At 40.7% G+C, this 25,480-nt stretch overlaps 1 protein-coding gene across 1 annotated transcript in view; it reads left to right on the forward strand.

Moving 5' to 3' along the window:
- The window catches only part of LOC127573495 (vascular endothelial growth factor receptor kdr-like), a 180,720-nt gene that overhangs the window by 102,994 nt on the left and 52,246 nt on the right, over positions 1 to 25,480 (forward strand). Inside the window, 7 exon segments of the mRNA XM_052021772.1 lie at positions 3,221 to 3,529; positions 6,548 to 6,694; positions 14,337 to 14,468; positions 15,248 to 15,354; positions 17,202 to 17,337; positions 19,323 to 19,427; positions 24,537 to 24,650. Coding sequence (XP_051877732.1) covers positions 3,221 to 3,529; positions 6,548 to 6,694; positions 14,337 to 14,468; positions 15,248 to 15,354; positions 17,202 to 17,337; positions 19,323 to 19,427; positions 24,537 to 24,650 — 1,050 coding nt within the window.

Genomic DNA, 25,480 nt, shown 5'->3' on the forward strand with positions numbered 1-25,480 from the left:
TTCTGGGTGTCTTGCTACTGTGACTAGAAAGGCAGCAGACCAGATTACCCAGTCACCCACTGACAGGGAGTAGATCTAATCTAAATTCTAGAGACAGGTTCATTCAAGTACTTGTGGAAAGTTATCTGGGCACACAAGGAAATGGAAATGGCAAGTAATTTAACAAAAGCGCCTTGATATTTTGAAGGCAGTCTGCTGACGAGAAAAGGCCAGTAACACTAGTAATAAGTCTTTAAAAATCTCCTAAAGGAGTGCATTGCCATATTGTGCTTGAACACATTAGCCATCAATGCAAATCTAGGTCCCACATAGAATTTTTACCTGAAGAGAATTTGGCTTCAAGAGGTGATGCTAGAGAATTTGTGGGTTAAATTTGTCTGTTCCCCAGTGATCTGAATTGCCTCCAACTTGAATTTCTATGCTTCTCAAGAAGGACAGAACCCAAACAGATGCAAGCTTTGCCCCAATTCTGATCAAAGTTCATGGATGAATCTTGAAACCAGAAAGAATTTCAGAGCTCATTTTCCAATTTTTTTTTGTGTTTATTTGCTGTTAATGGAAGGATTCATTACAATATTGGCACATCCAATATACAGAAGAGTAGACAGTTAATAAATCTAAAACTATGCCTATTCATTTTAAATATAAAGGGCATAAGAAGATCAAAACATTGATATACATCAATCTTATTAATAATCATCCAACTACAATCCGAGTGCTCACAGGGGCTCATTGACTTTAATAGTTGTTCTTAATTTTGCTTCAGTCTCATATTTGCATTTTTATTACTCAGGTATCAAGATTCTAAACATTGAGATTATATATTTTGACAAGAATATTTATCAAAGCACCAGACTAATCCTTAACCTTTCACGACTCAGTGTTAATGATCTGAAATTTCAGCCTGTTTATGCCTTGGGGTTAATGATGTCTAGTTAGGGATTGACGAACTCTCTTACATCAACCTGTGCAGAAAATATTAATAGTTCCATCACCAACCTCTCATCAGAGTCTGCATGAACTAATTAATTAAATGTTTCTTGCCAACTATCTAAGAGGAAATTAGACGATACTCTTTATCAACCTCTGAATCAACATTAGCGGCATTTAAATTTAAACAGTCCACAAGTAATTGGTTGATTGGATAATTTTCAATATAATTATTAGAGGATACAGTGTTAATCAGTTCAGATGTGTCAAAGTAAGTCATCATTAGCTATTAATAAGTTTACCATAGAAGCAATAGTGTGATTATTTAGGATTAGGTTCCCTGGGTAACCCTAAGGTAACTCTGTATGTTAATAACATTAAATTACCAAAGTATTGAATAAAGTCTACATGCGTATAATTACGTAGCTATGTTCAGATGAACTATTTGCTGAGCTTTCAGGAAGAATGACACCTGTGGAGGGGCTCCGCTGTTCATTGATAATTTCACCTTTTTTTCTGGTAGCTGAATATGAACTTGCTGGTTTATAACTCAATCCCTTGATCTCAAAGAAACTTCAACATCTAAATGACACACTTATATCCAGCTATGCCTGACTAAGGTAGAAATGTCTTCTTTGCTTGGGAAGAAGTGGATTATTGGTTAAATTAGGATTCTCCATTAGATTCCCAGTATTCTATCTACAATTTTTAAATCAACTCTTTAGAAAATGAAAAAGTAATGGCACAGCAAAGAACATTATGTGCATGGAAGAGAGATGAGAGTTTAATTTCCTCAGATACCTCACTGGTCATAAATTATGATGACATGAATTTTAAAAAGATTAAAGTTGACCACATTTTTGCATTAGCTGTTAACCCTGGTTAGGTGTTCACCTCTAATTCAAAACTTATAATTCAAAGCTAGATTACAGGGATTTGAACATACAACCTCGGCTGACATTTCATAGCAGTGCTGGGATGTGTTACACTCCCAGAGGTGCTAACTTTTGGATGAAATGATGAATAGAGGGCCAACCAGCACCTCAAGGACAAATAAAAAAATTGCTAATAAAGATAATCTTGTCTATTATCTCACATTGTGCTTACTATATTTTGGAAGTATTTATTTAGTTGAGAAACATTATGGAATACCTTAAGGTTAGAAAAAGTGCTACATCAATACAAGTTTCTTTTCAAGATGTATTAATCACTGCATAACGTAATCCCAAGGAATAAGGCCAAGATAAATTGAAGAGATCAATTATGAAGTAGTGATCAGCCAATTTCAAGATGGGTTTTAAAATAATCCCAATTACTCTAAGAAAATGATAAGACTATTGAACAGTTCCCTTATACAATGAGATGGACTATGACCTATGACCTCACGATCTACCTTGTTGTGACCTTGCACCTTATTGCACTGCAATTTCTCTGTAGCTGTGACACTTTACTCTGTACTGTTGTTTTTTTTTACCTGTACTACATCAATGCACTCTCTGCTAACTTGACGTAACTGCACTGTGTAATGAATTGACCTGTAAGATCGGTTTGTAAGACAAGTTTTTCACTGTACCTCAGTACAAGTGACAATAATATACCAATACCAATACCAAAATGAATGGAAGTTTGGAGTATTATGGTTTTGTGATCCTAGAATGGAAAGAATCAGAACAGGAGACTGCAATGCATCTTTATTCCACCATGAATCGTTCACAGTGAAGCTGCAGAATGGAAGAAGAACATAAAGCTATTATAGCTGATCATACAGATAGTGAATCATAATCTCATCACTTTAGTATTTGTGGTAGGATTTCTAAACTTAATACTGTTAGACAACTAAATTAAAATTCATACGTGATGAACTATTCTAGGTTATTGAAAACATCTGCTATTTTATATCAAATCTCACGAATCTTAAAGTCAGTAAGCCTGAATGGAGTTCAGACATAACATATTTTATACTTTAGGAAAATGAATAAGAAGAGGAAAGAGCCACCAGAGATGTTCCAGCAACACATTTTTGAATAAAAATATTTATGCAAAGCACATGACATTTGGGAAATAGTAGGATTATCAATTTGACACTGACTCATACTTAAAGGGACACATAACTGCCATGTCCAAATTATGCCACTACTTCATTGGAAAGATGTTTTATATGTGTTATTTATTTTTTTGCCTGTGTTATATGAAAAATCTTGTCTCTTGTTAAGAATCACTGAAGTTATTTAAAGAAAAATCTATTGAACCCTGTATGTTACCTCTGTTTACTGTCTTTGTTTTGGATTAGATCAGTCAGATGCCTTGCATCTTGAAGCAAATGCTGAGACATCACGGATACAAGGAGACGATCTAAATCTCACCTGTCGAGTCAGAAAATACTACGAAAAGGAGGTTTCATGGTATTACCAGTCATTTGAGAATTCCTCAGAGGTTCAACTGAATCTCTTCACCCAAAGGTTTGAAGGAAACTACTCCACCTCATTGGTTCTCAATATCAGAAATGTGACGACAAACAACAGTGGAATTTACAAGTGCAAAGCAATAGACACGACTTGTGGGAACGAGTGCGAGAGGCATACCACTGTTCACATAGAATGTAAGTTTCTCACACAATAGCAACTTTAACTACATAAACGCATAATTTATTTTAAATTTAGCCCCTTTCGGAAATCCACCAATTACCACTTTTAGTGGCTTTGTCAAACCAACCATGGGGGTGTCCAGTTTGATCCTGTGTGTGTCCTAAGTTAGTTGATATTAGCTTAGTAACAAGCAGGGAGTGCATAGTTTCTGTGAGTGCTTTAAAAAGAGAATGGTCACAGTCTCCTGCACACAATTCAGAAGGTCCTGTTGGAGGTCTATATATGGGTGTCAGGTCTGCAAGGTTCCAAAATACATTAATCCACACCCCCCCGTATCATCCTTCTGCCTTTAGAAATGGTTTCTCTTGATCTACTTATTCAGGAACAGATCTGAAAGTGACCAATTGTACAATGAAGGAAAAGATTAAAGGAACGTGGCTGTTCTATCAACAGTGTCCCAATGGCCAATGCAGCTGATGACCTGATTTAGGGGAGTAAACCTGACTTCCTTGCTCACTCTGGTCTATGTGATTCCAAGGCCACACCAACATGGTTGACTCTTGCTCTCCGAAGTCACTCAATTGTGTCAGACATGGGGAGCTAAATAGGAAGTAATTGTCAGCAACGCCCACCTCCCAAGAATGAATGGTGAAAAACACTTAGTTTTTCTGATTAAATTTTCATAAGATGATGACACTTACTTAGAAGCATATTTTTACGAGAATTCTAACCTGCTAGTCAATTATCCCCGGCTCTGGTTCGATTTGTATGCTGGAATTAATCCACATTAATTTTAGACCAATTGGTTAGTTTACACAATTACCAGCAACTGGAGAGAGGAAGCATTCAGCACAGAGGAATTTCTGTCAGTCACATCACAAAATATGGGCCTATATACAGTGGGGAAACTTTTTTAAAGGACTGTGGAGGAGACCTTCCAACAAAAGTCAAATCCTTATCTCTGAATGATTATTAGAAACACCCATATAAGGTTAATGCATCTTCACAAAGGATGAGTCACTGCTTTCATAAAGCGGTTATGTCACCTGGTTCTGACATCCTTACACCCACGATGTGTTCTCCTGGTTCTTTGAGAGAGCCATTCTCCACAAATCTAATGCTTTTCATAGCTCAGTCATTGAACCAGCATACATGTTAGTATAATTGTCAAGTAGCAGTCTGGAAATGTACATAGTTGAGGGGGAGGAATTTCCATTTCCTCCTGGTATAATGAGTTATTTATAAATGAAGTATTTCTAACTGCTTACCTCATTATGTGGTTAGAACTCCACCAACATATTATGCATTCAATAACTAACATTAACTTTTCCATTTGTGTTGTTTCTTTTTCCAGTGTAAACCCGTTCTCCTAATATTTAAAGTAAGTGGCACAATTCTGTGTCTGACTACAGTGGGGAACAGTTATCTATAGAACAGTGGCTCTGAAAATTAGCATTAAGTTGTAACAAAAGTACATTTTGAAAGTGACTCCCCAAAAGAAGTGCTAGACTGTTTGAAAAAAACAAGCAGTAGCCTCACAAGAATTTACACACTCTGTTATCTCCAAGCAAGGGAGGTGAATGACTAGCTATTCTTGATCTCTCATCCAATCCTCTTGCTGAAGTAAGGGACTTATTTCAGAATCAGAATCAGGTTTATTATCACTGACATATGCCATGAAATTTGTTGTTTTGCGACAGCAGTGCAGTGCAAGACATAAAAATTACTGTAATTTACAAAAGTAAATAACTAGTGCAAAAGAGGGATAGCAAGGTTGGGTTCATGGACCGTTCAGAACTCTGATGGTGGAGGGGAAGAAGCTGTTCCTAAACTGTTGAGTGTGAGTCTTCAGGCTCCTTTACCTCCTCCCTGATGGTACTAATGAGAAGAGGGCATGTCCCGGATGATGAGGGTCCTTAATGATGGATGCCGCCTTCTTGAGGCGCCACCTTCTTGAGGCACCGCCTCTTGAAGATGTCCTTGATGGTGGGGAAGATTGTGCCTGTGATGGAGCTGGCTGAGTCTACAACCCTCTGCAGCCTCTTTCATTCCTGCGCATTGGAGCCTCCATACTAGACGGTGATGCAACCAGTCAGAATGCTCTCCACAGTACAGCTGTAGAAATTTGTAAGGGTCTTTGGTGACATACCAAATCTCCTCAAACTCCTAATGAAGTAGAGCTGCTGGCGTGCCTTCTTCACGATTGTATCAATATGTTGCGCCCAGGATAGATCCTCTGAGATGTTGGCGCCCAGGAACTTGAAGCTGCCCACCCTTTCCACCGCTGACCTCTCAATGAGGACTGGTGTGTGGTCTCCTGACTTCCCCTTCCTGAAGTCCATAATCTGTTCCTTGGTCTTGCCGACATTGAGTGCAAGGTTGTTGTTGTGACACCACTCAACCAGCCAATCCATTCCACTCCTGTCCGCCTGCTTGCCGCCATCTGAGATCTTGTCAACAACAGTGGTGTCATCGGTGAATTCATAGATGGCGTTTGAACTGTGCCTAGACACACAGTCATGAGTGTAAAGAGAGTAGAGCAGCGGGCTAAGCACACATCATTGAGGTGCACCTGTGTTGATTGTCAATGAGGAGGAGATGTTACTACCGATCTGCACTGACTGTGGTCTCCCGATAAGGAAGTCAGACATTGATGTCCAGTATTTTGACGAAACTCACTCACTAAAGATGAATGTGGTACTGTACTCATTAAAACATACCCAGCAAGAATCACTTGAATATAGAAAAATGAGCAGCTGAACATTAAGCCTGTCCTTTAAATTTACTCTTTCGTTGCTTCAGGCAATCAAAACCAGTAAAGGCAATCGCATGGTAGTCATTGTCCTTGGGTGAGGAAAAGAAGTAGAATATAGAACATAGAACAGTACGGCACAGAAACAGGCCCAATGGCTGTGCCGACCATGATGCCAACTTAAATTAATCCCCTCAGCCTGCATGTGGTCTATATCCCTCCATTCCTTCTTGCCATTCTAAATGGTAAATGTCTTTACTACTTCTCTGTTGTATTACAGATAAAACTGCCCCAGTTCTGCAGAAAAACTTGACAAACTTGGAGGTCAACAGCAGCAAAACTGTGACCCTGAACTGCAATGTCACGGGACAGCCCTCCCCTGTCATCTCCTGGTACAAAAATGGAAAACAGGTTCTTCCAGCTTCAGGTAAGTTAAGTGAAATTCATTTTCCTCCTTTGTTCCTGTGTTAAGTGGTAAAAAAATATTAGGCCATTTGGTCTGACAAGTAATGTTCCCTCATAATCTTTTGAAAAATGGTTGAATCTCATCCACTGGTCTTTTATCCTTCATCGGGTATCTTTAATTTGAAAGAAAATTAAAATCCAAAGTATCGAAAGGAGATTTCAAAGCTCAATTTACTTGTACACTTCTTTGCTTCATTAAACAATGTTAGCTGTTCACAAGCTTTTATCATCTCCAGCTTTTAACCATCTGTTAATGGTATTTAAAGCATGTAGGACAGCTGTCAAGGGATTAACTGCCCTTTCACATGTGGAATATGTAGACAGCCTTTCTCAGAAAATCTTTTAAGGGTTCACAGTTCAAAAAGTTGCCTTACTGGTGATGGTTTATTTTCCGATGTCACATTCTCCATAAACTTTGACCAACGTTCCCTAAGTGTTACATAATGATAGTCATGGTACTTAATATTGTGTGAAAAATCTTGAAATGTTTTTGTACGGAAAATATGCAAATACAACTATTATTAAAGATAATTTTTACACAAATTCAATTTCATTAAGTATCATAAAGAACAATCGTCTGCGAAGTTGTGAATCCATCTAGTTTATTCCTTATCAATTTACATTACGCTCCACTGGTAGGTATTTTCATTTTCTTTTTGTCTCATCTTCTGCCTTCGGTTTGATATAAACAGTAAGATTCAGATAGAGAACTGGAGAGATTTACTGTAAGTAACAACAATGCAAATATATTTGCAGATTCAATGCTCCAAAAAAATGATGCATTTTACTTTCCAAATAAATCGTACGAAGGACATAAAGTGCACCTCATGCAGATTTTTGAGTCTTTCCATTTAATATGCAGCTTAAAAATAAATTTATTTTACAAGTATAGCTACAAAAAAATGCAATTGCCTTAAAACAGATGCAATTAGGGCAGCACAATGCCTCAGAAATTAGCTCTGCTGCCTTACAGCAACCCAGGTTTGATCCTGACCTCTGGTGCTGTCTGTGTGGAGTTTGTATATCCTTCCTGTAATCATGTCAGTTTCTCCCACATGATTTCTTTCTACTGGTTGAGAGTTTAATTGGATCCTGTAAGTGACTAGAGTAGGTGGGTGGGTGTGGGTAAGTAGGAAAGTCAAGTTGAAGTTAAAAAACACTGAAGAGAGAATAGGTTATAGGCAAATAAGTAGAGGAATGGGACTGAGAATTGTTCTTAGAACTGGCATAGACTTAGACCATAAGACATAGGAGCAGAATTAGGCCATTCAGCCCATCGAGTCTGCTCCACCATTTGATCATGGCTGATTTATTTTTCCCTCTCGACCCCATTCTCCTGCCTTCTCCCCACAGTAGATTAAAACAAGTTTTGTCACTGTCTACTGAGTCACACTGATCATCGAGGCTTCAGATTAGATCCCAAGTCTGCACCAAGTTAACTGATTCCATTCAGGATGCGATAACTTGTTTCAACAGCCCAGGGTTAGAGAAACAAGAAATCACTCTGCATTCCCGTGCTTTAGGAATCTCCAGTCCTGAGAGTGAAGATGTTTGGAGGCAGGGGGAGCAGTAAATTGGGTTGAGCTATGAGGCACTTGAAGACTTTGTTTTGCTAACACTCACAGTACAAAGCTGTACATAAAAAAAAAATCTGAAGCCACGGGCAGGTAAGCCAGAATGAATCACCGGGGAGACAAGAGAGAAGACTGGGTAAAGTGAAGGGGTGAGAAAGCAGTGCATTCAATTCTAGGAATTGATCAAATACTACTGGGCTTCAAATTTCACCCAGAACAGCTAGAATTTTTTTTATTTGAAGCCAATAGATGTTCTCAATATCTAGTACTATCAACAGTGAAGAGACTCTTGGATCACAGACAACAGGGAGGGGCGGAACATTGAAACAACCAATGAAAATCCAAAGAACTGCAGATGCTGGAAATCTGAAATGAAAACAGAAAATGCTGACAGCACTAATTCGATCAGATAGCGGCTGTAGAAATGGGTCTTTGACCTGAAATATTAATGCTCTTCCTCTTGCCACAGATGCTGCTTGACCTGCTGAGCATTTCCTCCATTTTGTGGTTACATTCGATTAGCCAGCAGACATTTAAGATATCTTTATTAGTCACATGTACATCGAAACGCACAGTGAGATGCATCCTTTTGCGTAGAGTGCTCTGGGGGCAGCCCGCAAGTGTCGCCACACTTCTGGCGCCAACATAGCATGCCCACAACTTCCTAACCTGTACATCTTTGGAATGTGGGAGGAAACTCCTTACAGACAGCCGCTGGAATTGAACCCGGGTCGCTGGCGCTGTAACAGTGTTACGCTAACCGCTACACTACCGTGCTTGCCATAACTGGCACGGTCTCCTTTCCTTGTGAGTTGGAAGGTGGCCACGTCTGCAGAGTTGGTCACATTTGCTGAGCTGGTGACACTTGGACCATCCCCTCACTGGTGCCTTATCCATTTGCCAGTTCCTCACTATGCGAAGGGCAGCAAGGAACCTCCCAGCTTTTACGTCAGTAGATAAACTCCACTGGCAGCGATCCGGGTTCTGCCAGGATATTTTGATAAACTAGTACTGCCAAAGGGCGGGAGCCAAGTGGCTGAATGAGCCCCAGGAAGGAATGGAATTCCTGGATCAATGTGGGTGGGCAGAGGGAATCTGCTTTTAATTTTAATATATTTTACTTTATGATCCCTTTTATAGCACAGAATCCTGCCTACCAGCAGTGAAGAACAAATATTGCAAATGTACTGCCCATGAATTTCTATTTATATATGCTAACATGCACACCTTGTGAGCAAAGATTTTCTTGCAGCATACATTTAGAAAAATAGTGCAACAATCACGTTAGTTAAAAATATAAATAACAAAAGTAGGTTATTGTCCCCTTCAGAAACAGGTCCAGCCTACAATATAAAACAGGCAGCATGGAAACAGATCCTTCCTACCAAGTCCACACTGACCATCAAACACCCACCTATGCTAATCCCTTTTTATTCTCCCCATCAACTCCACCTCCCAGACTGTGCCACTCATCTCCACACTGGTTGCAACCTACAATTAACCAACAAACCCACACATTTTTGGGATAAGGGAGGAAACCAAAATACTCAGAGGAAATCCACGTTGTCACAGGGAGAACATGAAAACTCCACACAGACAGTACTGCAAAACTGGATTGAAGCCAGTTCATTGGAGCTGTGAGACAGCAGTTCTACTAGTCACACCACTGTTAGGTGTGGCTATAATATACAGTATTTAGTGTAGCTAAAACATTTCTACATAGGATTAAAATCCTCTGAGGATTTCAGGGTTACAACTGTATTATTTATAATGTATGAAAGATGTTTATGCAGGCAGATATAATTGGTGATTTACACCAATAATTTTCATCTTTTTGTGCAGTGCTTTGTAAATTAGTTTTAAATCTGTCATGTGGAACTGGCCCAGTAAAACACCAGATTGTCTGATCCACCAGCTGGCAGTCACTGGGAGCAATTGTTTCTGCATGGAAGCTGATTGGACCATTGGGTGACTCGCCCATCACCAAGGCAGCCACCCCTTGAAGCAATCTCTTGCTGTGCTGCTGAGAGTTGGAGCCTCTCATTCCCAATGAGTAGCCCTGACGCCCCCCCCCCCCCCCCCCACCCAGAAAACCTGGACCCATTGCAATTCGCCTATCGGCGAAACAGGTCTACAGCGGATGCTATCTCCCTGGCCCTACACTCAGCTCTGGAGCATCTGAACAGTAAAGACACATACGTTAGACTATTGTTTATTGACTGCAGCTCTGCCTTCAATACAATAATCCCAAGCAAGCTTGTCACCAAACTCCAAGACCTAGGACTCAACACCTCCCTCTGTAACTAGATCCTTGGCTTTCTAACAAACAGATCACAATCAGTGAGGATAGGCAGTGATACCTCCGGCATGATTATTCTCAACACGGTGCCCCACAAGGCTGCGTCCTCACTCCCCTACTCTGCTCCCTTTATACTCATGACTGTGTGGCCAGATTATGCTCTAACTCCATCTACAAGTTTGCAGATGATGCCACCGTTGTAGGCCGTATCCCAAACAGCGATGAGTCGGAGTACAGGAAGGAGATAGAGAGCTCAGTGGAATTATGTCATGACAACAACCTTTCCCTCAATGTCAACAAAACTAAAGAGCTGGTCATTGACTTCAGGAAAGGGTGTGGTGTACATGCACCTGTCTACGTCAATGGTGCTGAGGTCGAGAGGGTTGAGAACTTCAAGTTCCTGGGTGTGAACATCACCAACAGCCTGTCCGGGTCAAATCACGCAGATGCCACAGCCAAGAAAGCTCACCAGCACCTCTGCTTCCTCAGGAGGCTAAAGAAATTTGATTTGTCCCCTTTGACTCTCACCAACTTTTACCAATGCACCATAGAAAGCATCCTATCTGGATGTATCACGGCTTGGTATGGCAACTGCTCTGCCCAGGACCGCAAGAAGTTGCAGAGAGTTGTGGACACAGCCCAGCGCATCACGGATACCAGCCTCTCCTCCTTGGTCTCTGTCTTTACCTCTCGTTGTCTTGGTGTAGCAGCCAGCATAATCAAAGACCCCACCCACCCAGGACATTCTCCCTTCTCTCCTCTTCCATCGGGTAGAAGATACAGGTGCCTGAGGGCACGTACCACCAGACTTAAGGACAGCTTCTACCCCACTGTGATAAGACTATTGAACGGTTCCCTTATACAATGAGATGGACTATGACCTCACGATCTACCTTGTTGTGACCTTGCACCTTATTGCACTGCACTTTCTCTGTAGCTGTGACACTTTACTTTGTACTGTTACTGTTTTTACCTGTACTACATCAACGCACTTTGTACTAACTCAATGTAACTGCACTGTGTAATGAATTGACCTGTATGACCGGTTTGTAAGACGAGCTTTTCACTGTACCTCAGTACAAGTGACAATAATAAACCAATACCAATACCTGCTCTTCCAGGATTTTTCAATGCAACAGCACACCAGAGTGGCAGGAGGCCTTCAGAGAAGTGAGATGTCAGGAAGGAGTGAGGTTTCCGGCTCAGTCTGGGACTCCAGCCGGCTGGGGAAGTGAATGACATGGATACTATGCAGCCATACAATTGTTTGCCCAAAATATCAGCAAATGCTTGAATGAAAAGAGAAACTTCCCCTTCTCAGATTACTGACATGGATGTGTCCACTTTGAGGGTTGGAGAGGGCAATTAGACCATTCCTCACTTCAAAAAGGGCACAGTCAGGAAATGTCACTGGTAAAAATATGGGAATGTCATCAGTGCAAGCAAGGACAGATAATCAGAACTGTCCTACGGGAAGAAGCTCACCAAAGGGCTCAGAATCCACCAAAGTCCACCTGCCAGACACACCGTTTTTGGTGGGGTTGCTGAGAGTGCATGTTGTGGTCCTTGCATTCAGATAGGAAGCCACCAAATGGCACATTCTGACACTTCAGTTTTCACATTTCAATTAAGTGCCATAAATGGACTAAGTATAGATATGTACTTGATGGTCAACATAAACATGGTGGGCTGAAAGGCCTTCTTATGTTCTTCTGTGCTGTATGACTCTGTGACTCCATGACTCTGTGACACTGAATCTCTGCACCTGTTTCCCTCATGGAAGCTCCTTTAATATCAGCTATCAGGAAGATGTCATGCCATTGTTATGCAGTGTATGCAGAGTGATAATTCCCAGGCAGAAAAAATATGAGGATCATTACACCATTCTGTTAAAATCAGCCAAGATCATAAAGAGTTGAGCTTATTTCACTGCCTGTATTAAAAAGCCAATGCCAACACCTTGAAGTTTTATGAGGATGTTGCCAGGACTTGAAAAGTTTGGTTATGAGGAATGATTGGATAGGCTGGAATGAGGTTGCTTTCTTTGGGAGGCTGAAGGGAGACTTAACTGAGGTGGAATATAATTCTGAGGCACCCAAACAGAGTAAATAGAAGGATCTACATCCCTGGGCAAAGGGGTCAATAACTAAAGGTCTAAATGTTAAATAGCAAGCTCGCTGATGTCCACATTTTTCCATGCTTTAATGTTACTGGCTCTGCTCCTCTCCTGAAGCTGGCGAATGTTGTTGAGGTACAGTTCCGTGGGCACTCTTGCTTCATTTCCAAGTTGCCACTGTTCATTTCTGAGGCTAGAAGGACAGCGTTCATGTGGTCTGAAGGACATCTCCTTTCTGGTGCTGATTGTTCTCTAGTAATTGTTGCTTCACATTGAGGAGATACAGGCATTGGCTGAGAGCAGGATCAGAGCTGGCTACATTGCACCCACCCAACACCACTTAATCTATTACTCACTGTCAGGTCTAAGTATAAATAATGGCCCTTGCAGAAAGCAACAGAATGTGTATCTGCATGGGCAGCTACTATCACCACAAAGAGAGGAAAAGAAGACATTTGAAATCCTGGAAAGCTAGAGTCTTAAAAAATGGACAGGTCTATGTCGGTCCTGGAGTGCAAGAGCCATTACCAGATTGCTGAAGCATTACAAGTTGTAGGCTCAATATTTGGTTTATTAATGTTAGTGTCCAAATGCAGTGCCTTCATAGGATATTCTTACTTATATCTATTGCTTTAATTCAAATGGCACCTTCAAGAAATAGAAAGAAGGAAAGCAAGGTTGATGGAGAGGTTATTGAAAGGGGGTTCTGCAATAATAAGCCAGGTTATTTGAAGCATGATTGCAAATCTCAGCCTGAAAGGAATAATTGATACATAAAAAGGTAGAGTCAGAGTGTGCCTGAGTTAGTGCTAAAATGGGAGAGGGATACTTATGGAGATAAAAGGATAAAGTTTTGGAAGTAACTCTGCAGGTCAAGCAGCATCTATGGTGAAAGAAACAAAACTGGTGTTTCAATTTTTAAACCTTAAACAGAATCAATCTGAAATATTAACTGATTCTCTCTCCATGGATGCTGCCTGAACTATTGAGTATCTCATTTTCTGACTTTATGTCGATTTCTAGCAATTCTTTGAGTTTCTGGTATTAACAAAATTGGGAGGAACAAGCTCATGAAGGTATTTAAAAGCAAGGACGAGAATTTTAATCTGTAGGGGGTGTTGTGATCGTTAGGATATGACATTGGATACTCAGTTCATGATTGAGGAGAGTGCCTGCACTGTTGATTGTGAGGGCATTAAAAGAATGAGTTTGTACCCATGTTAAAGTAATGGACCATGGAATGTAATAAGCACACATGAAGCATTACATGTTAATATGACAACTTAATAATTTTGCCTTTCCCTGTCTTTGTGATGGCTTGTTCCAACTGAGAAGTTAAATTATAACCTGGGATTTTTTCTAATTTGCCTAACTAACCAAATAATTGAATAATTATTATATTTCATTAGGTGGACAGAATCTCTGTAATAAAGAACATTGCTCATTAAAAAAAATTCTGTGGTTCTCTCTCAGTTTTTATGTATACTGCACTTGGCCAAGGGAATAAAACTTTAGGCAGGAATGAAGTTTATTTTCAACTATGTAATTACCACTTCTGCAAACCAGCAAAAAAAATGATTAACACTTAGATATGTTGTTTCTTTTCTAAACCCAGGCATATCTTTGGAATCAGGAAGCAAAACTTTGATCATTGAGAGAGTCGAACATGATGATGAAGGAGAATACAAATGCAAGGCAACAAATGAGAAGGGAACGGTGGAAACCTCAGCATACATATCGGTTCTAGGTGAGATTTGCAAGAATGACCACCAAAAGAAATCTCTTCATTACTGTAATGTACTTGATATTGGCTGTAAAGAACTGTCCGTTGCTTCAAGTTTGCAATCTTGATAAGTAGAAGTCATGTGACTGACTGCTCTGAGTTTGTAGCAGTTGTCTGTAGAGGCTTGCTGAACCATTCTGGGGAGTTCCTTGAAGTAAACAGCCTGTAGTGTCGAGTTCTAAATCTGCTCAGTTTCTCACCACGTACTGTAATGTAAAGAACTCAGATGTTATATTTTACGAAACCGGTTATGTAATTACAGAAAGCAATTACAGAAAGATGGTGCAGATCTGGCTTGAATGCTATGTGTGGTAAAATGGGCTATTTGTTTATCTGTTGAATCTTGTACATAAAATTCTATATCTATTGCATGTAATTTTATTTGTATTCTAATTTAATTCTAGTGGTGTTGCCCCTTCTTTTTTGCAGCTCCTCAGGTTGCATCTGCAGAGAGAGAAATAAAGCCAATGTTTTAGGTCGATGACCTTTCATCAGAACTTCAGAAAAGATTATGGACCTGAAACATTGACTCTTTTTCTCAAACCACAGATGCTCTCTGACTTGATGAGTATTTCCAACATTTTTTGTTTCTTCAGATCTCCTCTGCACTCACTCCACTGCAAACATCACACCAGAGATATCTGTAGATAATAGGCCACCTCTGTCACTACAGGAATATTAAAGCCCTTTCCATGAAAACTGACAACTTTTTTCAATTTCTTTTTTATACTTTTCTATTTTAGGGTCTGAGGACAAGTCCAATTTGGAGCTGATAATCTTGGTGTGCACTGGGGTAGCAGCCACACTCTTCTGGCTTTTACTCACACTTTTTATCCGGAAACTCAAGAAGGTGAGGTTGTGAGCGATCTTTCTGTTTGCTAAATTTACATCAAAAAATCAACATGTCGGGTGAAGGAAAATTGAACAAATTTGTGGGACCTCTGAGGCATCATTGCTATTTATCAACTATCCAAAGCATCAACCTCCCCTCAGAAATTTGACTTTACTATATCTGAAACATTGCCATTATATCCATCGTAGATTTGTTTATAATGTGTAAGCTCTGGCCGATATTCTACCCTTAGGAAAAGTGGAGCTGGAACAACTTCCCCCAATAAAAGCAAGATAAATACTCCAGAAATGGAGTACTTACATAAGATGTCTGCACATAAAATCAGTCTTAGTCACAGACAGTAGTGCAATCAATGGGCTTGATGGCAGAGGAATCATTGTGGCTGGAAATAGCATTGTTTCTACATGCACCCTTCTTAATAAGTTTCCGTGGTTTATGTCAAGGTGTCAGGTGATCTCAGATTCAACTCCCAATCGAGAACTTTGAGTGTATGTGATAGGCTGATACTCCAGTGCAGAACTGAAGGATTGTTGCCACTGTCTGTCAGATGAAATGTTAAGCATCTGCCCTGAAGTTCTCCATATTATTTGAAGTAGAGCTTCATCTGGTAATCTGTTTTATTGCTGTTTGTGGGACCCTGCTGTGCACAAATTGACAGCCATTGTTTCTAAACTAAAAACAGAAAATGCTGGAAATACTCAGCAAACCAGGCAGCATCTGAGAAGAGCAAAACAGAGTTAATGTTTCAGGTTAATGTCCTTTCACATCTGTATCTTCTGATTCTACTTGTTTTTTTGCACAGCTGCTGCCTGAGCTGCAGCATATCCTGTTTTTATTTCAAATTTCTAGTATCTGCGGTATTTTGCTTTTGTTCCCTGGTTCCTACGTTGCATAAATGCCAACACTTTAAAAAAAAACGAATTGGCTCTAAAGCGCTGTGGAATATCCAGAGCTGTACCAGTTGCCACATAATTGTAAGTTTGATCTTTCCATGGGTGGCTAGGATCCCTCAGGGATCATATGTTTACTGTCCATACCTGAACAATGACAGCATTATTTTGCTTTGGTGATGAAGTTTGCCTTTCTAGCCTATCTGATCATTCAGCCACCACAAGGGTGTCCCATGCTCATGGATTTTCGAACCATAACATGAGCATAATATTCCAGCCCCCAGCAAGAATGAGGAGGCAAGAAATTGACGTTAGTAAGTCTGCACAGTATTGCATTTTTAGCAGCCCTTATGCTACTATTGGGAGACGTATGAAAAGATTCTTATATCTGCAACAAATTACACAACTTCTGTGGACATTCTCCTCCCCCAGCTTCCATGGTTGACACAAATCCCTGAGGTGTAGCATTACCTTAGCAGACATAATGGAATATGCACCAGATAATATATTTCTGCTATTCTAACATCAGTGTAAGATACCAACTTATGAACAAATGGGGCAGAAAACAACCTGGCTTCCACTTTTTACAGCAGAAACTTAGAGGAGCATTTCCTATCCCCCGACCCTGCTTGCTTCAATTTCACTATAAGTCTGGCATAAGGTCAGCCGAAACCTTGAAAAGAAATGATAGTCACAAACTTATACTCACCGGTTTATATGAGTGTCAGAAACTGTGGCTTTATTTTTAGCCCAAGCACATAAAGGGGAGGATTTTGTCACCTCTCTGCTAGCCTGATGTAGATTAGCTAACTCAGTACAGGGCAGAGGTCACACTTCCCTGATCTGTTTCATTCCCTTAATAAGCTAGTTGATGCTTTTACCCATTAAATCACAAGAGCTATTCAGGCAGTACTTTGGTGGTGTGAACTGACAACAACCCATTATTTCTTGCAGCCACGCAGTGCAGATGTTAAAACTGGGTATCTGTCAATTATAATGGATCCAGATGAAGTGCCATTAGATGAGCAGTGTGAGCACTTCCAGTATGACAGCAGTAAGTGGGAGTTTCCCAGGGACAGACTCAAGCTTGGTAAGTATAACATATTGACCGAGAACACACTTTAGAAGAGTTTACAAAGGTTGGAATTAAATTTATAGAACATAGAACACTACAGCACAGTACAGGCCCTTCGGCCCACAATATTGTGCCGACATTTTATCCTGCTCTAAGATCTATCTAACCCTTCCCTCCCACATTGCCCCCCCCAATTTCTCTATCATTCATGTGTCTATCTAGGAGTCTCTTAAATGTCCCTAATGTATCTGCCCCCACTACCTCAGCAGGCAGTGCGTTCCACGCACCCACCACTCTCTGTGCAAAAAACTTACCCCTGACATCCCCCTTATACCTTCCTCCAATAACCTTAAAATTATGTCCCCTCATGTTAGCCATTGTCGCCCTGGGAAAAGGTCTCTGACTATCCACTTGATCTATGCCTCTTATCATCTCTACACCTCTGTCAAGCCACATCTCATCCTCCTCCTCTCCAAAGAGAAAAGCCCTAACTCACTCAGCCTATCCTCATAAGACATGCTCTCCAATCCAGGCAACATACTAGTAAATCTCCTCTGCACCCTCTCTAAAGCTTCCACATCCTTCCTATAATGAGGCGACCAGAACCGAACACAATACTCCAAGTGTGGTCTAACCAGAGTTCTATAGAGCTGCAACATCACCTCATGGCTCTTGAAATCAATACCCCAACTAATGAAGGCCAACACTCCATACACCTTCTTAACAACCCTATTGACCTGCGTGGCAACCTTGAGGGATCTATGGACGTGGACCACAAGATCCCTCTGTTCCTCTACACTGCTAAGAGTCCTGCCATTAACCTTGTATTCTGCCTTTGAATTCAATCTCCCAAAGTGTATCACTTCACAGTTATCTGGATTGAACTCCATTTGGCAGCAGGTTCTTCTTTGTTTCTTATGATGTCTTCAGCTTTGAATTTACTCCTTTACTACATTCGCCCAGTTAGATCAATAGCTTGAAACCTTGGTTCAGCTATTGGTTTTCTCCATTAAATCAGCCTTTCCCAAGTTCTGAAATGTTACCATACTGTTTGTTTCCTTTGCGATTCCTTCGCGATTCCTTCATCCTACAATCCATCACCCATCTATTACTTGCTGGAGCTCATCTTCCTTCTTAGTTTCCTTATTTTTCAGGATACCAGCAAGGCTAACAAGGCCAGTGCTTATTGCTCATCTCTGAGAAAGTGGTGGTGCACTGCCTCCTTGAAATGCTGCAGCAAAGTGGCAATTATGATATAAATGCCGGGCCTTTTCAAAGGGCAGATAAGACTCTACCATATTGTGGGTCTGGAATTGCACGGAGTATGGCAAATTTCCTTCCCAGGGACAATTAGAGGACCAAATGAGTTTTTCCAACAATCTGGTAGATTAATGATCACTAGAAACTAATTTTTTTAAATTTCACGTGATTTACTTGACTCAAGTGTAAAATCAACTTCCATGGTGGGATTTGAACTTGCACCTCTGCATTGTTAGTCCAGGCCTCTGGCTTCCTAGTTCAGTAATTTAACCACTGTGCCACTGCTGCTCCTTTCTACTGTTTTGAAGTTTGGATCTAGCCTTTGCTCTTCCTCGATATCTCTCCTTGAGATTTGCCCCTTCTCCATAATAACCCCTGTTGCCCCCCCCCCCCCGTGGTAATTGCTTCCCCAGGAGACTCTCTCCTGTCCTGATGCCTGTGAAGCTCAGCCCACAACATGAACAACCATCCAATGTCTGCTCTGAATAAAATCCATCACAATGCTTCACCCTCATTCCTTGGCCTTGTCTTCAGAAGCAGGCAATGTGTGAACCTGGTTATTTAGCTCAACCAGTAAATGAACTAATTTTGTCTAATTTGTTTTAGAATCGAACCTTCATTGTGCAGAGTTTACTTCATTTTAATTGTTACTGATCTTTTGTGTTGAATCATCCCATATTGTTCTGGCATATCCAAAAAATACTGTTGTTAACTGAACCCATTTCTCTGCCTGACCACAGGCAAAACGCTGGGACTTGGTGCATTTGGCAAAGTGGTGGAGGCATCTGCCTTTGGGATCGATAAATCATCAACTTGTAAAACTGTGGCTGTAAAAATGCTGAAAGGTAAGTTTCTGCACCCTCAGCAAACTGTCATTCTTTGGAGGCACAACAGTTATTAAAATCAGCTGCTGATAATGAGCAGTATGATACTTTCTGGGTATTTAACTGGTTGTGCTATTGTAACTTCCAGCACAGCAGTGCACTTTTCTCAAATAATTTGCTGACGTATCCACAATATATATGCACAATGTCAATTAACTTTCACTCAAAATTAAACACAGAGGCACAATCTGCTGTAAGAGTTTAGAGTCATTCTAGCATGTTGAACTACAGATGAGACAAAGCCCACAGCTCCAAATGTTAAGGAATTATCAGTATCTGCTCTCACCCTGTTCGCATCCACAGTAAAATTTATCATTAGGTGGCATGTATTTTTGAATTATTGTTATTCAGAGCTTCTTAATAGAATTAATGAATTAATTCCTTTGTGCCAGGGATCAAAATTAGAACATAGAACATAAAAAAACTACAGCACAATTCAGGCCCTTCGGCCCACAAAGCTGTGCCAAACATGTCCCTACCCTAGAAATTACTAGGCTTACCCATAACCCTCTATTTTACTCAGCTCCATGTACCTATCTAACAGTCTCTTGAAAGACCTCATCATATCTGCCTCCACCATCGTTTCCGGTAGCCCATTCTACGCACTCACCACTCTCTCAGTAAAAAACTTACCCCTGACATCTCCTCTATATCTACTCCCCAGCACCTTAAACCTATGTCCTCTTGTGGCCACCAATTCAGCCCCGGGGAAAAGCCTCTGACTATCTACCCTATCAATACCTCTCATCATCTTATAAACCTCTATCAGGTCCACCCTCATCCTCCGTCTCTCCAAGGAGAAAAGGCTGGGTTCCCTCAACCTGCATTCATAAGGCATGCTCCACATTCCAGGCAGCATCCTAGTAAATCTCCTCTGCACCCTCTCTATGGCTTCCACATCTTTCCTGTAGTGAGGTGACCAGAACTGAGCACAATACTCCAAGTGGGGTCTGACCAGGGACCTATATCACTACAACAATACCTCACGGCTCCTAAATTCAATTCCCCAATTGATGAAGGACAATACACTATATGCCTTCTTAACCAGAGAGTCAACCTGTGCAGCCACTTTGAGCGTCCTATGGACTCGGACCCCAAGATCCCTCTGATCCTCCACACTGCCAAGAGTCCTACCATTAATACTATATTCCGCCAACATATTTGATCTACCAAAATGAACCACTTCACACTTGTCTGGGTTGAACTGCAGATTTATTATAGCCTTCGTACACCACGGTTCCTGTATCCTATCATGACTCCCCTGTCTCATCGGAGCATGTCTATGCAGAGCTCCACACAAATACCCCCTGAATATTTGCCACATATCTTCCATACTTTTCCCAGAGAACACCTGTTCCCAATTTAATCTTCCAATTTCCTGCCTGAGATCATCATAATTCTCTTTACTCCAAGTAAACACCTTTCTAGGCTGTCTGTTCCTATCCCTCTCCAGTGCTAACATAAAGGAGATAGAATTATGATCACTATCACCAAAATGTTCACCCACTGAGAGATCTGACACCTGACCAGGTTCATTTCCCAATATCAAATCAAGCACAGCCTGTGCTCTTGTAGGTCTATCTACATACTGTGTCAAGAACCCTTCCTGAACACACCTAACAAATTCCACCCCATCTAAACCCCTCACTGTCTGGAGATGCCAATCGATGTTTGGGAAATTAAAATCCCCCATCACAACAACTCTGTTATTCTCACACCTTTCTAGGATCTGCTTCCCTATCTGCTCCTCAATAACCCTGTCACTATTGGACAGCCTATAAAAAACACCCAGCAAAGTTATTGACCCCTTCCTGTTCCTAACCTCCCGCCACAGAGACTCCGTAGACAATCCCAATTTCATTCCTAAATGAAATTAGACTTGAGCAGGGAAAACAAAGAAGTGAAATCATTTTTTCTTACTTTTACATACTGTATGCTCACAATGGACATTATTCTTGTAGTCAATAGAATTAAAGCATGTTAAAGATGACTATGTAACAAATGACCAAACCAACAACTGTGCCTGTCCAGTTATACTCCCATTGCGTAGGTTCTTCTGTGTTAAAGCCTTTTGATGGTACATTTCTTGACCAATCAACTTTTGTACATTTTTTTTGTGCATGAATTATCTTGAGCAGAAACATTGCATAACCTTTCATAAGAACTAGAAGACAGTGAAGGCTATTCTGCCACTGTGCCTTCTCCTACATTCAATGAGATTGAGGCTGCTTTTTTTTAACCCACTGCCACTTTCCTGCCAAAACCTCCTAATCTTTGATTGCCCTAATATTGATTTCTGCCTTGAATTTACTCAGCAAATGCACCTCCACATCCCTCTCACACAGTTTCTTCTTTATAACTGCTTAAATGTTCTTCAGAATACTTTGCAATCCTGACACTGCACAAGAATTGGTTGAAAGTTGAAACAAGTAATTCCTCAAAAATAATATATTGGAAGCTGGCCATTCTGGCTAAGGAAGTAGATTAGTAGTGTGTTTTATGTCAGCAACAAAAACCTAATGATTACCCAACACTTATTTCCTTTTGCCAAAATTTTCCACTGCTCCCACCAGTGACTGATACTGCTTCCAGAGAACAGAAGTTACAAGTTAGGAACAGAAACTTTACCTGTGTTCTCAATTCCATTTACTGGATGATTAAAGCTATGTGTTGTCTTCCTGTCCCTGCTCCAAACCAGATTATCTTAACACGTCACCATATAGGTATCAAATTTAAAACTTACCTACCTGTGTGGCCAAGGTTAAAAAAAACAATCTGTTATCTGTATTGAACCTTTCACATTCTCAGCATGCCTTGGAACTCCACAGCCCAAAAATACTTTTGAAGCAGAGCTGCTGTATTTTTCCAACCAAACATGATCCTACAAACTACAATGAAGTGAATTATCAATCTGTTTTAGAATCATATAGCACAGAAACAGGGCCTTGGGCCCACGACATCCATGTTGACCATTTTGTCCATCTACACAAATCCTATTTGCCTGCATTGGAACCATGTTCTTCTATGCCTTGTCTATTTAAGTGACTGTCTAAATGCCTCTTAAATACAGTAAGAGTATTTGATTTCACTACTTCCTCTGGCAGCAAGTTCAAGGTTATCGACCACTCTCTGTGTAAAACAAAACGTAGCCCTCAGATCCCCTTTAAAATTCCTTCTTCTCATCTTAAACCTGTGCCATCTTGTTTTTGATATCCCAACCATGGGAAAAAGATTTTGACTATCTACCCTTTCTATGTCTCTCATCATCTTATATATTTCTATTAGGTCACCCCTCAGCCTCCTTCGCTCCAGGGAAAACAAACCAGGCCTATCCAATTTCTCCCCATAACTGAAATCCCTCAATCCAGGCAACATTCTGGTGAATCTCCTCTGCACTCTCTCCAGAGCATTCACATCCACCCTATAATTTTGGTAATGGTAATTGATGAATACTTGTTAAGCAGATTGTTACCACCACCCCTACACTGTAAATCCTATTCTCTTGACTATCAATGCTCTCCCAGTTATTGACCAGCCACCAACAACCAACATCCACCATCCCCAACTCACACCAACTATTGAACTCCTTGATTACTGATTCTCCTGCCAACACCCAACCACAGTGCCCAAACCCCACCTTCCCCACTCCATTCCCACCCCAGCCTAATCAACTGAAGGCAGCCAACCCTCCCCCAACTCTTTTATTTACTGATCACAATCCTGCTCTGCCTTCCCTAGGCCTTTCTCCCCTGCCAACCCGTGGACCAAGATCTGGCCTCAGGTTCACCCTATTTTCTTTGTCTGTTTTGCGATGGTAATGCTTGTGAAGGAAAGGTCTTTCTTTGTGCAAGGCCACTTAGTAGTGTGAAAAGATCCTGGGCTTCATGCATTGTTGAATTTACCAGCGGCAGACCCTCAAACAAGACATTTGTTGGCTCCTTATGAACTGGCTACTAAATGTTCCTTAACAGGCAGCAAACAACTTCCAGCCAGAGGAGGGTGGATTTTCTGACAGTGGTTTCAGATTTTATAACTCTTATTAATCTCAGATTCCTTCATTTCACAATTCATGGAATAAGAACCACTGTGTTGAGGTTTATTTTAATTAATGTATTTTCATCAGAAATTCACACAATAGCATGCATTCATTTGGAGGCTTTTGAGTTTGTACAAGGTTTGAGGTATGACTTTCAATAGGCTGTCACAAGATCCAAACTCAGATTTCAATCTCATTCACTTCCAAGTTTCTTTGGAAGAGAGATAGTTTGTTTGCCAATTTGGCAAGAGCTGTCTCACAGGAAGACAAAATCTGACCTAACAAGTTAACCAGGGAATGCCCTCAATGGTCTCTATAGATTTGTCTGACAACTGAAGTTCATAGCAGAAAAATAATAGTATTGCGGAATGGGTTGTTGGTGAAATAGAAAGAAAGGGATATCTTTTGGCTATCAACTAATCTCCGTATTCTTACAGCGAGCTTTCAGCAGCAAGATGATTGCATTATCCAGCTCCAATGCATCAATCAAGGAGTAAGGATTAATCATTGTGACCCTCTCTACAACCCCTTCCCCAGCCCTTCCACCTCCTCTCTGTCTAGTTTCTTCAGTGTCATGTGGTGAGGCCACTCCAAACTCTTTCCATAAAGAACAGGAAAATAAATCAGAGCATCAGTCATTTACAGGCCACTGTCTTTTTGATTATGAACAGCTAAAACAAGCGTGGTCTAAGACTGGGCTGTGGGTTAGCCCTTTCCTAGCCTGGCCATGCTAACTGCAGGAGTCATGTGATTTGAGATTCAAAACCACCAGAATAAATAGCACTTTCTAGCATTCCACTGTTAACATCCCCACACAATGTTAACACATTGTTTGAAATTTTGCATGCATGTATTCTGTTCAATCTGAGTACTTATTATTGGAAGTGATGAGATTACAGTAAAAAAATTATCATTTCATTGTTCTGTTATCCTTCTAAAAACAGCATTGCAACCTTGACTTTTCAAATCTGCTTTGAAACAGAATAAACATACCTCATATTGTGTTTGTTCACTAAAATCTTGCTCTTCAACAGAGGGGGCTACCGCCAATGAGTGCAAAGCACTAATGTCAGAGCTGAAAATCCTTATACACATCGGCCACCATCTAAACGTAGTGAACATACTTGGAGCCTGTACCAAACCTGGAGGTAAGGACTGAAAGTTGCACCATCTACTAAATCACAGTGAATTTTGAGGGTTCATTTAAGCAACTCCTCTTCTTACAACATTCCTCCCTCTTTAGGCAGGCACGGTAGTGTAGCGATTAGCATAACGCTTTACAGCGCCAGCGACCGGGGTTCAATTCCGGCCGCTGTCTGTAAGGAGTCTGTATGTTCTCCCCGTGTCTGTGTGGGTTTCCTCCGGGTGCTCCAGTTTCCTCCCACATTCCAAAGACGTACGGGTTAGGAAGTAGTGGGCACGCTATGTTGGCACCGGAAGCGTGGCGACACTTGCGGGTTGCCCCTAGAACACTCTACGCAAAATATGCATTTCACTGTGTGTTTCGATGTACATGTGACAAATAAAGATATCTTATCTTATGTCTGCAGAAACAATGCTAATGCTCTCTTGAACCAAATGGTACTGAAGATTTTAGTGGCCTTCCCCGCTAACTGACTCCACAATTTTATTCTCTTTATGTCAACACAAGCCCTAGAATTTCCGTCTTTCACCTCACTTCCTAACCAAGGATAAGATAACTTAAGTGCTTTCTGTAAATTTATGCTTTACTCTGTTTGCTTTGTAGGAGCTGCAGATAGTGGATGTTCCTGACACACCCAGTGTCAAAATATTTTGTTTACAAAATTAAACCTTCGAAATAGACATGTCAAAAAACTCAATCTAAGTTTAAAATATAAATTAAAATTATGAACATTGCTTCCTGAGCTTCCAGCTCCAATGTTTATTTTTTGATTAGTTAAGAATATAATTCAGAGAGTCTACATTAAGCGGGGTATCTCCTGTCACTCTGATTACC

Source organism: Pristis pectinata, chromosome 8, assembly GCF_009764475.1.
Source record: "Pristis pectinata isolate sPriPec2 chromosome 8, sPriPec2.1.pri, whole genome shotgun sequence".
In the NCBI taxonomy this organism is placed as follows: domain Eukaryota; kingdom Metazoa; phylum Chordata; class Chondrichthyes; order Rhinopristiformes; family Pristidae; genus Pristis; species Pristis pectinata.